Raw genomic sequence first — 14,698 nt, forward strand, 5'->3', positions numbered from 1 at the left:
AACTGTCAGTTGTAGTAGTCTACATACCAAGGGTAACGACCAAGTGCAGCCACGAGAATGGGGGTTCTGTGAGAACTCCTATTTATAGCACCTGGTGCCCATCAAATTGGTTGATTGGTGTTACATGATTGGTGTTGCCATATAAGGGCTTTCCTGTTACCATATATGGCACGCAGTGCAGAGAAGTGGAGGCTGCCATATAAGGGCTTTCCTGTTACCATATATGGCACGCAGTGCAGAGAAGTGGAGGCTGCCTCTCCCTGTCACAATATAATACTTCTAGTAAAAACTTCTTTAATAAAAGTAAAAAATACTGACTTTAAAAAATATTCAAAAAAGTACAAGTACACAACAAAGCTACTCAGTAACATGAGCAAATGTAGCATGTTACAGTAACATGAGTAAATGTAGCATGTTACAGTAACCTTGTTGTAGGATATGTGTAAGTGTGTGGTCTCAGGTGGTTGATGGTGTGTTGCTCCGGGCCGGCAGTGCATGCTGCTGGACCAACACCTGTAACACATGGAGCACAACAGGAAAGGAGCCAAGTGAGGAAGATGATGATGATGAAGGGTCAAAGGTCACTGTGGCGTTGGATCCAATCAGCAACTCTTGCTTAATTCAATCTGAAGTGTGCCGTTTGCTGTGTTTACTTTCAGAATGATGCTGGGTTTATATTGGTCTAGTGACTATGGGAAATCTTATAAATCAGATTGTCATTTTCTTCTGTTTCTCCCTTTGATTGGTTTTGGCTGCAATTTGATTTTCTGCATTGTTTCACCTCCTTTATGTGATTCTGACTTGACTCTGACTTTGTACATTGTTGTATGTTGCTGTTCTTCAACTTGTAATGTATATTTGTCTTGTTGCTTCTTCCTTGGCCAGGTGTCCCGTGAAAGGGTTAAGTGTTAAATTAGGGATTCTTAATCTCAACGTGATCTAATTTGGTACACATCAAATAAAAATGTAATAACAAAACTGCATTTAGTGAGAGGTATTACCTGAGTATTTAGTGAGAGGTATTACCTGAGTATTTAGTGAGAGGTATTACCTGAGTATTACCTGAGTATTTAGTGAGAGGTATTACCTGAGTATTTAGTGAGAGGTATTACCTGATTACCTGAGTATTTAGTGAGAGGTATTACCTGAGTATTTAGTGAGAGGTATTACCTGAGTATTACCTGAGTATTTAGTGAGAGGTATTACCTGAGTATTTAGTGAGAGGTATTACATGATTACCTGAGTATTTAGTGAGAGGTATTACCTGAGTATTACCTGAGTATTTAGTGAGAGGTATTACCTGAGTATTTAGTGAGAGGTATTACCTGAGTATTTAGTGAGAGGTATTACCTGAGTATTTAGTGAGAGGTATTACCTGAGTATTACCTGAGTATTTAGTGAGAAGTATTACCTGAGTATTTAGTGAGAGGTATTACCTGAGTATTTAGTGAGAGGTATTACCTGAGTATTACCTGAGTATTTAGTGAGAGGTATTACCTGAGTATTACCTGAGTATCTAGTGAGAGGTATTACCTGAGTATTTAGTGAGAGGTATTACCTGAGTATTACCTGAGTATTTAGTGAGAGGTATTACCTGAGTATTTAGTGAGAGGTATTACCTGAGTATTACCTGAGTATTTAGTGAGAGGTATTACCTGAGTATTACCTGAGTATTTAGTGAGAGGTATTACCTGAGTATTACCTGAGTATTTAGTGAGAGGTATTACCTCAGTATTTGTCGATTTCAGGGCTACTCGTGCCATGGCAGACAAGAAGATGAGAAGAGCTGACACGCATAGAGAGGAAATGAACAACATGATTTCATTAGAAAAAAGTTGTTCCTAAAAGAGGAAAGAGGGGGGAAAGTTGTCATTGCCCAGAACCAAATACCCCAGACGCTTACCTTCTGGGACAATACACTTTGTGTGTGTGTGTGTGTGTGTGTGTGTGTGTGTGTGTGTGTGTGTGTGTGTGTGTGTGTGTGTGTGTGTGTGTGTGTGTGTGTGTGTCTTTATGTGCCAAATATGTGTCACAACTCACAAATCGGTTGAAGGCCCACTCCGCATCCCCGTAGCGGCCGTAGTGGTAAAAGAAATAGCCGAGGTCCAGGAGACAGTGTATCCTGTACGCACTAGAGACCACGACACCCAAGAGGGAAACTATATACATGGCCAAACACACCGTCACCTGGGGGAGTTGAAGTGAGTCAGTGTGAGTAAAGAGATATAGACATACAGAGAGAGAGAGAGAGAGAGAGAGAGAGAGAGAGAGAGATAATGTGTGAATACTAAAGAGAGCCCCAGGAATGAGTCCGGAAAGCGATATTTTTTTCCCATGATGGCGAAGGCTAGGCGAAGGCATGCACGCATGACCCGCCCCCCTCTGCCTCTAATTGGCCGACTGCACTCGGCTGCTTTCGCCTGCTTCCCAGGCGAGCCAGAAGGCTACTTCCTAGTGTCCGCTGTTTATCTCCCTTTCTGCTGCAGCACGTTGAAGAAATAAATGTTCAGTTTGAACAACACCCATTCTGGTCATTATAGACAGTTTTAACTTGACAACAATAACAACCGTCACAACCCACCTGAATATCCGGTTTACTTCCTGCATACATAGCTGAGCGCAGGCTGATATTCGGCTCATATTAAATGTTAACGTTAGGCCGTGTCTCCGACAGACACATTAACAAGGTAGCCTATTTCGGTCTTTATGTCTTGTAGTAGTTAGAAGTTAGTAGTAGTAGTTGTTGTTGTTGTTGATAGTTGCCATAACAACCACCCCTGTCGGAAAGACGTGCACACGCTGGGTAGGAAGCGTTGTCCCGGAGGCGATATTTTTTTCCGGATGATGGCGAAGGCTATGCGAAGGCATAACCCGCCCCTCTCTGCCTCTGATTGGGCTAGCGTCAAACTTCCATCCAAACACATTCGCTTGGCTATCCTGCATTACATCTCTTTCTACAGTCTGGTCAGACCGTCAGACAGACATACAGCAGTTAGCCTGCATGAAAGACGCCAGTGTGTTTATGTTTTTAATATAGTCATATCTATGGTTTATAACGCTGCCACCAGAGATGGGCGAAAATACATCATAAAGTATTTTGATACAAATTACAAATACTTGCTCAAAAAATGTATCACAATACAAATACAAAATACCTGTCTGAAAATGTATTTGAGATACAAATACGTATTTTGTATTTTGAAAATACATGAAAATACATTTTATAAAAACTTATAAAGAGCTGCAATGATTAGTCAATTCATAGATGAATTGCCAAATATTAAATTAATTGCCTATTTTGATGATCTATTAATCATTTAGAGACATTTCTTTAAGGAAAATGTCCTAATTCTCTGATTTCAGCTATTCAAAAGTGAAATTTTCTGGTTTCCTTAGACAGTAAATCCTCTCTTTAGTCCTCTGTCACAGTATGTGTACTCCCTAACACACTGCAGTTCTTCCATTTTAGTTTTAGTTGTTTTTCAGTAGAACTCATTTCTCCTTCAGCTCAGCTGTTAATCACCTTCTGTGAGGGCTTTTGAATTAAAGGCAGCATTTCTGCATGTTAACCTCAAGTTTTGGAACTTTGACTATGTTTAGCCATAGAATCTGACATCATAACACAATATATAAATAACTGAAATAGGTAAAAGGCATAGTAGGTCCCCTTTAAACAACTTCACATTCACCACCATGTCAGTAACTTGTCGTCACAGTATTTATTTAACGTGCAAACATATTTATACAACTAGAAAAGGTTACATTTCAGGAATTGAATGCCCTGATGCACATCCTGTCTAAGGTTGTGAAATTGTGAATCGGTGAGAGGAACGATGAGAAACTGCATCTCAAACAAAAAAGGCCTTCCATGAAATTGGACTCTTGTTCTATTCTATTTCTATTTTTATTTATATAGCCCTAATTCACAAGCATGTCTCAGAGGGCTTCACAGAAAGTATGTCTAGCTGATTCTAGCTGACACAACAGTAACAAGAATATACAGAATAAAGATAACATTTGAACAATTGATAATATAGAAAATATAGAAATGAAGAGAGAGCAGAGGAGAGAGCAGGAGAAGGGGGAAGAGCAGGGGGAATGTGAGAGAGTGATGGGGTGGGGAGGGAATGGGAGATGTTGGAGGGTATAGGAGGTGGGGAAGGAGCAAGAGGAGAGAGCAGGAGAGGGGAAGGGGGGGGGGTGTGGGGGAGAAGAGAGCAGGGGGAGGGAGGAGGTGGGGAGAGAATGAGAAATATAGATGCACATCTTGCAAACGGACATATGTCAATTTCTTAGCAACCAAACTATGCCTAATTTAATTGGCTGCAAGCCTTTAGTAGTGAGTCCTTTTGCCAAATAAGCACATGTTCACATATAGAGCTTATGGGTGCCTTGCTTTAGGGAAGAGTGGGTGCCATGCTTTAAATAGTGGCGGAATATTGGAGGGGATAGAGTGGGTGCCATGCTTTGGAGTAGAATGTGTACTATGCTTTAGAGTAGTGGGGGAAGGGGGGAAGGGGGGAAGAGGAAGAACACCGGGAAGAGGAGAAAGCAGGAGAGTGGAGGAGGGAGGGAGAGCGGGGGGATGTGAGGGAGGAGAGGGGGGAGGTGGGGAGAAAATAGGAAATGTGGAGGAGGAGAGAACAGAGGAGGAGGAGAGATGAGGGTGCAGGGGAGGGAGAGCCAAGGTAGAGGTAGGGTCTAGGGTTGGGGGAGGGGAGGGGAGGGAGTAGGATACGGGCCCGGATTAGGGCGAGGGTGGGGAGAAATGGGAAATGTGGAGGAGGAGAGAACAGAGAAGGAGAGGTGGGAGGGTGCAGGGGAGGGAGAGCAGGGGGAATGTGAGAGGGAGGAGAGGACAGAGAGGAACAGAGAAGGAGAGGTGGGAGGGTGCAGGGGAAGGAGAGCATGGGGAATGTGAGAGAGGGGAGAGGACAGAGAGGAGGAGAGAACAGAGAAGGAGAGGTGGGAGGGTACAGGGGAGGCAGAGAAGGGGGATTGTGAGAGGGAGGAGGTGGGGAGGAAATGGGAAATGTGGAGGAGGAGGGAACAGAGAAGGAGAGATGGGAGGGTGCAGGGGAGGGAGAGCCAGGGTAGAGGTAGGGTCTAGGGTTGGGGGAGGGGAGGGGATAGGATACGGGCCCGGATTAGGGCGAGGGTGGGGAGAAAATGGGAAATGTGGAGGAGGAGAGAACAGAGAAGGAGAGGTGGGAGGGTGCAGGGGAAGGAGAGCAGGGGGAATGTGAGAGAGGGGAGAGGACAGAGAGGAGAAGAGAACAGAGAAGGAGAGGTGGGAGGGTGCAGGGGAAGGAGAGCAGGGGGAATGTGAGAGAGGGGAGAGGACAGAGAGGAGAAGAGAACAGAGAAGGAGAGGTGGGAGGGTGCAGGGGAAGGAGAGCAGGGGGAATGTAAGAGAGGGGAGAGGACAGAGAGGAGGAGAGAACAGAGAAGGAGAGGTGGGAGGGTGCAGGGGAAGGAGAGCAGGGGGGATGTGAGAGAGGGGAGAGGACAGAGAGGAGGAGAGAACAGAGAAGGAGAGGTGGGAGGGTGCAGGGGAAGGAGAGCAGGGGGGATGTGAGAGAGGGGAGAGGACAGAGGAGGAGAGAACAGAGAAGGAGAGGTGGGAGGGTGCAGGGGAGGGAGAGCAGGGGGAATGTGAGAGGGAGGAGGTGGGGAGAAAATGGGAAATGACTTCCCCTCCTTCTGCTTCAAAAACAAAATCCAAAAGAACCTGGCTATCTAGAACATAATTACTAAAGAACAATCACTCACTGAATACAACTTTCCACTATCAGCAGTGGTAACACCATTCTAGTGTCAAAATCTGCACAGCCATCATTATGCACAGTGAAGCTCAGACATCCTTGTAGCAACAGAAAGACATTTTTGATTTTCATTAGGGTACTTTGGTGTTCAGTTATAGTTTTTCAGTATAACTAATTTCTCCATCTATTCAAATCAGGTTTATGACAGTTAGTTGTTTTTCAGTACAACTAATTTCTCCTATTCAAATCAGGTTTCAGTTTAGTTCAGTTAGGGGTTTTTTCAGTACAACTTATTTCTCAATCTATTCATATCAGGTTTGAGTATAGTTCAGTTGTTTTTTTTCCAGTACAACTTATTTCTTCAGCTATTCACATCAGGTTTCAGTTTAGTTCAGTTAGTTAGTTTTTCAATACAACTTCTTTCTCAATCTATTCTGAATCATATCAGCTTTCAGTTTAGTTCAGTTAGTTGTTTTTCAGTACAACTTATTTCTCTATCTATTCTGAATCATATCAGGTTTCAGTTTAGTTCAGTTAGTTGTTTTTTCAACTTATTTCTCCATCTATTCATATCAGGTTTCAGTTTAGTTCACTTAGTTGTTTTTAGTACAACTCATTTCTCCATCTTTTCACATCAGGTTTCAGTTCAGTTAGTTGTTTTTCAATACACCTTATTTCTCCATCTTTTCATATCAGGTTTCAGTTCAGTTTAGTTCATTTAGTTGTTTTTAGTACAACTAATTTCTCCATCTTTAGTTTAAACCTGTGTCAATGTTTACATGTGTCAATTTGAGAATAAAAAGAAAAATGTATTTTATGTATTTGAAATACACAAAATACAAGATCTGAAAGTATCTTGATACAAATTACATCTCATTTTTCTCTGCCCAGCCAAATACAAATTACAAAATACAAAAAGAAATACGTATTTCAAATACAAGTATTTCAAATACTGCCCATCTCTGGCTGCCACTAATCACAGGCAGAGAGGGCCAGGGGTGGGTTATGCCTTCGCCATCATCCGAAAAAAATATCGCTTCCGGTAAGCTAGCTAGCTAGCTAATGTTAGCTGCTGGTTGTTTGGCTAACTAGCGAATGTTAGCCGTTAGCTAACGTTAACGCGTTAACTAGACAAACACAGACATGCAGAGCTCCAAAAACAGAGCAATTCGTGATTTTGTTACTGTAGTTTCTGCAGAGTAACGTCCATGTACCTTTATGGATTGCACGGGGAGGAATTCGGGGCGAGGAAGTCCATATATGGTCCATCCGGTCATGGGGCACAGGACATTACGTCATCAGAGGATAACGCGATTGGCTGGCTCAGATCTGTTCAAATCTGAGCCAGCCAATCGCGTTGTCCTGCGCTGTTTTGGACCTGTATAAAAGGCGACTGAGAGGACAAAGGAGGACCAGAGGAGAGGGGGAGAAGAGAGGAGAGGAGGGGAGAGAGGGAGAAGAGGAGAGGAGAGGGGGAGAAGAGAGGAGAGGAGGGGAGAAGAGGAGAGGGGGAGAGGAGAGGAGAGGAGAGGAGAGGAGGGGAGGGGGGGGGGAGAGGAGAGAGGGGAGAGGGGGAGAAGAGGGGGGAGAGGGGGAGAAGAGAGGAGAGGAGAGGAGAGAGGAGAGGGGGAGAAGAGGGGGGGAGAGGGGGAGAAGAGAGGAGAGGAGGAGAGGGGGAGAAGAGGGGGGGGAGGGGGAGAAGAGAGGAGAGGATAGGAGAGGGGGAGAGGAGAGGAGAGGAGAAGAGGAGAGGAGGGGGGAGCGGCACCACCCCGCTGGGCACAGACACCCAGGACAGCCACCCCAACCTCCAGGCTGCCACCACCCAGGCTAAGTGCCCCTCTGCTGCAAACTCATGTTTCCCTCGTCACCAGTCATGCTGGACATCAGTACAAGTGTGAGATCCCTCTCATTCCCGCAAATATGTAACGTAGCCTATGTAAATACAGTGTTGTGTAGTGGACAGGTCCGCCCATAAGGGGGGGTAAAGGGGTAAGCTTCGAGGGGCGTCGCCACTATTACACCAACATTTAAGGTTGCCAACCGCCATAAAACACAGAAGAAGAAGCTGAGAAAAAGGAAGTGCTGTGGGGTTGCAGCTGGTGAAAACCGTCTATAGAGCAAGATGATGGCTTCCACTACACAACACTGTATTTACCTAGGCTACGTTACATATTTGCGGGAATGAGATGGATCTCACACTTGTACTGATGTCCAGCATGACTGGTGACGAGGAAAACGTGAATTTGTTTACTGCGTCGCACCATGCACGGGGTTCTGGAGGGGAGTCTCGGCCGGAGGTGTGGGACCCGGGCAGGGTGAGGGGCAGGGCGGGTAGGGGGTTTGGGTGGTGGTAGGGGGGCTACCCTGGGTGCAGGGCCGTAGCCAGGGATTTTGGGCCCCAAGAAAGGATATCACATTGGGCCCACGGATAAAAACTTTGGCCATTTGAAGCCCAATTTAGAGGAATATCTCATTTTAAATTAATATTCAGCTCAGCTTAGAGACTATTGTAATGTCATTATTTGCCTTTTCTCAATCACCTCTATATCACCTATACCAGCTCTCCTTGCCCTGTTGAATCATCATGCTCTCTTTCTGCCCTGAATACACCACAGTGAACAAAGAAATGCTATCACTAAACTAATGACTAGAAAGAATATTGATACACATATGGAGTCCAACAGGAGTCTTTTATTATTAACATGAGATGATTATTCAGTCTTGATAAATATTTTCTCCTTTTTAGGGCCCCTGTCAGTCAAGGGCCCTTGGAATCGTCCACACTTTCCTCCCTCTAGCTACGGCTCTGCCTGGGTGTCTGAGCCCAGCAGAGAGGCACTTAGCCTGGGTAGTAGCAGCCTGGTGGTGGGGGTGGCAGGCCTGGGTGTCTGTGCCCAGCAGAGGGGCTCTTGGCCTGGGTGGTGGCAGCCTGGAGGTGGGGGTGGCTGGCCTGGGTGTCTGTGCCCAGCAGAGGGGCTCTTAGCCTGGGTAGTGGCAGCCTGGTGGTGGGGGTGGCTGGCCTGGGTGTCTGTGCCCAGCAGAGGGGCACTTAGCCTGGGTGGTGGCAGCCTGGTGGTGGGGGTGGCTGGCCTGGGTGTCTGTGCCCAGCAGAGGGGCTCTTAGCCTGGGTAGTGGCAGCCTGGTGGTGGGGGTGGCTGGCCTGGGTGTCTGCCCAGCAGAGGGGCACTTAGCCTGGGTGGTGGCAGCCTGGTGGTGGAGGTGGCTGGCCTGGGTGTCTGTGCCCAGCAGAGGGGCTCTTAGCCTGGGTAGTGGCAGCCTGGTGGTGGGGGTGGCTGGCCTGGGTGTCTGTGCCCAGCAGAGGGGCACTTAGCCTGGGTGGTGGCAGCCTGGAGGTTGGGGTATCTGGGCCAAGCAGAGTGGCTTTTGGCCTGGGTAGTGGCCAAACAGAGCCAGCCAATCGCGTTGTCCTGTGCCCATGACCGGATGGGCCATATATGGACTTCCTCCCCCTGACTGGCTCGCGCTATCATGGCTGCTGACTGTACTGCACTATCCGTCAGATCCCTTTACAATTCCAACCCCGTGCAATCCATAAAGGTACATGGACGTTACTCTGCAGAAACTACAGTAACAAAATCACGAATTGCTCTGTTTTTGGAGCTCTGCATGTCTGTGTTTGTCTAGCTAACGGCTAACATTCGCTAGCTAGCCAACCAACCAGCGGCTAACATTAGCTAGCTAGCTTACCGGAAGCAATATTTTTTTCCGGATGATGGCGAAGGCTATGCGAAGGCATAACCCGCCCCTCTCTGCCTCTGATTAGCCTAGCGTCAAACTTCCATCCAAACACATTCGCTTGGCTATCCTGCATTACATCTCTTTCTACAGGCTGTGGTCAGACCGTCAGACTCAGTGGGTCAGACAGACAGACAGCAGTTACGCTTGCTAGCCTGCATGAAAGACGCCAGTGTGTTTATGTTTTTAATATAGTCATATTATATCTATGGTTTATAACGCTGCCGCTACTCTTGGCAGTGCACGTATGTAGCCTATAGACAGAGAATTGATCAAGGATGATATAAAACAGGGTTATTTACAGGGAACTAATTCAGTTAATTGTAACACAAGAATGACATGTATTTGAATTTAAATATTAATCAGAGGAAACAAGGTGATGAAATTTAGAATGAAAAAATACACATTCATATGGCTGCACAATAGGCTAAGTAGGCCTAAATACGTGTAACTGTTATACGGTTTGCAATTGTAACATTTAATATAATAAAGATCTCACACATAACCTTTTGATTCTATAGCGAAAACTCCTGGCTCGCCTGGGAAGCAGGCGAAAGCAGCCGAGTGCCAATTAGAGGCAGAGAGGGGCGGGTCATGCCTTCGCCTAGCCTTCGCCATCATGGAAAAAATATATATTGCGTCCGGAAAACATCGATGCTAACACTTCCGGGTTCTTCACTGTTTTCGCCTATGGGATTTTTGAATGGGTTTTTGGCACGATGCTTCAAATAAGGTCTCTGGGCAACGCAAGCTTAATCAAACGTGAACCAGTGTTCAGTGGGATAATCTTCACACATGTGGACCACTTTTTTTTTACCACTTTAAGCTTTTACATGCCGTTAAAAGGGCGGCTAGCTAGCAAGATTCAAGATTCAAGAGTATCACTTGTGAAATTCTTGTGCTGTAGGCTCTGTTACAACATAGTGCAAATAACAGTATAACAGTGCAAAAACAGGGCATATAGATGCAGTAAAACAAGAGAACAACAAGCAATAACAGTAAACTTTTCCATTCAAAAATCCCATAGGCAGAAACAGTGAAGAACCCGGAAGTCCACGACTTCCGCGTTCCGACTACAAAAATACGTCATCCCTGGGGCTGTCTATTAGTGTGGCTTGTCAAAAAATGTGTCTTATGTGTCTTTCAGTCCACCATTGAACATTAAAGCTAGAACATAACCATTCTCTTGGATGGATGTAGCCCAGTGTAGATAGAGAGGTTTCCAGAGATGACAAACTGTCAGAAAAACACAACTGATCAGTCTCCTCAGCCATTCAACCAAAATGGCAACAGCAGTCCACATGCGTGAGTGTTGAACAGCAGCGGCAGACTAGGCAAGCCTAGTCTGGACACGGGACTGCTGCCACTGCTGTTCAACGCTCACGCATGCGTCTTTCAACAATGAGTCAGTCAGTCAGTCAGTCAGTCAGCCAGTCAGTCAGTCAGTCAGTCAGTCAGTCAGTCACTCAGCCAGTCAGTCGGTCAGTCAGAGCCCCTGAGACCTTTCTTGGCTGGCCCGTTCTGCCAGCAGTCCAGGTCCTGGCTTAATTAGGCTTTCGTAGCCTTGTTTACTGATCTACTCTTCAACTCAAGTATTCTCCAAGACAAATACTTGTACATTGAGAAATATATTAATAAAAAATACAACCCATTATTTCAGCATGTTTTTCCACCTCTGACGATAGTGACTCAGCATCTAGTAGCTGCTAACCAGCCGAATGTTCTGTACCAGAGCCCCCTGCCAGAAGGGGACGTAGATCTTGGCGCAGTCAGCGATTGTTTCTTGTGCCATCTGAAAACCCATCAGGAGCTCTGCACAGCCAAAGATCAGGACCACAACCTGGGCAAGAGGGTGCAGGAGGTGGATGGTGGAACCAAAGTCAATGGGAATAGATTAAGAATGTACCTCCTCTCTACATCTATTTTAAATATATAGGATGTACATTTGACCACTTTGCTGTCAGTACTTATGCAAACTTTTGAATACAGTAGTTATAATAATGCATCAGCAACTATACCATTGCCTATTTATCCTATTTCTATGTTGGATTGTGTAAGGGTTAGGGTTAACCCTTAGGCTAACCCTAACCTATGTTGGATTGTGTAAGGGTTAGGGTTAACCCTAACCCAGTGATACTCAACTGGCGGCCCGCGGGCGCCCCCTGTGTGGACCGCGATGGAATTGCAAAAAAAAAAATGTTCATGTAATTCTGGCCAATACTCACACTTCTGTTATAGCATTTCAGTCTGGAATATGGAATATCTTTCAATAATCTATAATTTAGCTGCTAAATTATCAAATACCACCGTCTGCTCGCTACCCAGGCACTTATGTATGTACTTAACCTAAGTAACTATCCGGTGTGCACAACATTGTCAGACTAAACTCCGTCTGACACCTACAATCCGCTACAGAAAAATGTATATTCATTGTTTATTAACTGGCCCCTGGCCTTCTATCATTTCACGAAAGTGGCCCCCGGGAAAAGCAAGTTGAGTATCCCTGCCCTAACCTATGTTGGATTGTGTAAGGGTTAGGGTTACCCCAAGAATCTGTGGCTGTCCTCTGATGAAGCGATGCAGAGGCTTGCTGGACAACAGCACTATGTTGTCTGTCTCCGGAGCCCCAGTGTTCCCTCTCCTCCTCCCTCTAGCTGTTGGCTCAGAGTCAGTGTCCTCCATGGTCAGAAGATCCACTGGGTTTGGTCTTGGCAGGAGACACAACAGATTCACCAGATTTATATTCACCCTTCGACAGCAGCATAGACTGTACAGTACCGTGAAGCTATATGCAGGTCAGGGATACACGATGAGTGTGGGTTAGGGTTAGTGTGGTGTGGCAGAATGGGTTAGGGTTAGTGTGGTGTGGCAGAATGGGTTAGGGTTAGTGTGGTGTGGCAGAATGGGTTAGGGTTAGAGGTTAGGGTTAGGATGGTGTGGCAGAATGACCTCAGTACTGGTGCAAACTATTCAAAAGCAGCTTCAAAGAAAGCAGTGGAGATACAGAGAAAAACATGCAGTGACCCACCTTGCTTTAGTTTTCCGTGCAGAGAAACTGACTGCGAATGAGGGAAGGGAAAAGGGAATTTTGGGGGTGGGAAAAGGAAGTAGGGAAATTTGAGATTTGTCTTTTTTTCTTTAAAGGGAGGGGCTGAACACTGTTTACATGATAAGGGCTGAGACTGTTCCTCACTAACATGCTCACACAGTCATATTTCTATTACAAAAAAAGTTACATTGAAAACAGAAAACAGTTTGTGCAGGTGGGCATTACAACATCTTCCCCCTTAGATATTACTTGCGGTGTACCACAAGGGTCGATTTTAGGACCAAAACTGTTTATACTGTACATTAATGATATATGCAATGTTTCAAAAATATTGAAATATGTAATTTTTGCTGATGACACAAATATATTCTGTGTAGGTGAAAATCTTCAGCAGCTGTTAGAGGCTGTCACAGTAGAATTGGGGAAGCTAAAGTTGTGGTTTGATGCAAATAAACTATCATTAAACACAAAAAAAACTAAATTTATGATCTTTGGCAAAACCAATAAACATCTGAATACTCCCGTAGAATTAATGATTGACAGTGTTAAACTAGAAAGAGTACATGAGAACACATTTTTAGGAGTAATAATCGACCACAACTTTAGCTGGAAACCACATGTCAGATATATCAGGTCCAAGTTAGCAAGCACTGTGGGGATTCTATGCAAAACAAGGCACTTTTTGAACATCAAATCATTGCAAACACTGTACTGTACACTCTTCTTACCATACTTGACTTATTGTGTTGAAGTATGGGGAAACACCTATAGAAGCAACTTACAGACAATATGCAACATGCAAAAGAGAGCAATAAGGATAGTGAATAAGGTAGGTTATCATGAACACACAAATGTACTGTTTCATAAATCAAAGACGCTGAAGTTTTGGGATCTGGTGGAGTTCAAAACCGCCCAAACTCTGTATAAAGCGCGACATAATTTACTTCCTGGTAATATACAAAAACAGTTCAGTGATAGAGAAGGTGGTTATGAGCTGAGAGGGAGATTGAATTTCAAACAACCAATTGTTCATAGCACTCTGAAGAGCATGTGCGTATCTGTCTGTGGTGTGAAACTGTGGAATAAATTACCTGACGAGATCAAAGAAAGTAAAAATCTTGTGCAATTCAAAAAAAAGTATAGAAACATTATTCTGGAGAAGTATAGACGTGATGGTACATAATCAGGACTTATGGGTCACTTGTATTTCCTGTAGAATGTTTGGTATTAGCTATGTATGTGTAATCATATGTATATGTGGTAGGTAGCCTATGTGTGTATGGGCATGTATAAAAAAATTAGGAGCATGTGCTATTTGTGTGTGTAAATCAATGCATGTATGTATCCATGTGTATGCATATGTACTGCATATGTTTACATATAACGTAAAGGAATAAGGGTAAGGGCATTTAATAAGCTAGCTAGCTTCAGCCCTAAAACCCTTTCGGTCAGCCTTATATATCTTTTGTTTTTTTTCTGTGTTTTTTTCTATTCTGTGAATATTCTTTTCTTTCTGATCGAAATAAACTAACTAACTAACTAACTATTACATTTGACCACACCAACACCAACATGAAATGATACTATTTTCTTTCCTTACTTGTGTCTTGTATCGGCTCCAACAGGGTTGCGAATGATAAAGTATGTATGTAAAAGGGTTAGGGTTAGTGTGAAAGCTGCTTCTGGGAAAAGTCCACTGAGATATGCACGGGACAGGAAGACTGTTTCTCATCATCTTGAAGCACTTTATTGTCCATTGTGGCTTTTGAGCAAACAGAAGAGTGAGGGCGGGATCAGGACAACATACAGAGGGCGGGATCAGGACAACATACAGAGGGCAGGATCAGGACAACATACAGAGGGCAGGATCAGGACAACATACAGAGGGCAGGATCAGGACAACATACAGAGGGCAGGATCACAGAACATACAGAGGGCAGGATCAGGACAACATACAGAGGGCAGGATCAGGACAACATACAGAGGGCAGGATCAGGACAACATACAGAGGGCAGGATCAGGACAACATACAGAGGGCAGGATCACAGAACATACAGAGGGCAGGATCAGGACAACATACAGAGGGCAGGATCAGGACAACATACAGAGGGCAGGATCAGGACAA

At 44.8% G+C, this 14,698-nt stretch overlaps 1 protein-coding gene across 1 annotated transcript; it reads right to left on the reverse strand.

Annotated features, from left to right (window-relative positions):
* Positions 1-435: 435 nt before the first annotated feature.
* Positions 436-12,737, reverse strand: LOC310800861 (uncharacterized protein; the record flags this gene model as incomplete). The annotated part of the gene is made up of 5 exons (XM_083664755.1): positions 436-513; positions 2,041-2,187; positions 11,254-11,364; positions 12,069-12,231; positions 12,730-12,737. 5 exons carry the CDS (start codon positions 12,735-12,737, stop codon positions 457-459), a joined length of 486 nt encoding a protein of 161 aa, XP_083520881.1. The 3' UTR covers positions 436-456.
* Positions 12,738-14,698: the final 1,961 nt, after the last annotated feature.

Source organism: Poromitra crassiceps (genome assembly GCF_964638095.1).
Source record: "Poromitra crassiceps genome assembly, contig: HAP1_SCAFFOLD_129, whole genome shotgun sequence".
NCBI classification, from domain to species: domain Eukaryota; kingdom Metazoa; phylum Chordata; class Actinopteri; order Beryciformes; family Melamphaidae; genus Poromitra; species Poromitra crassiceps.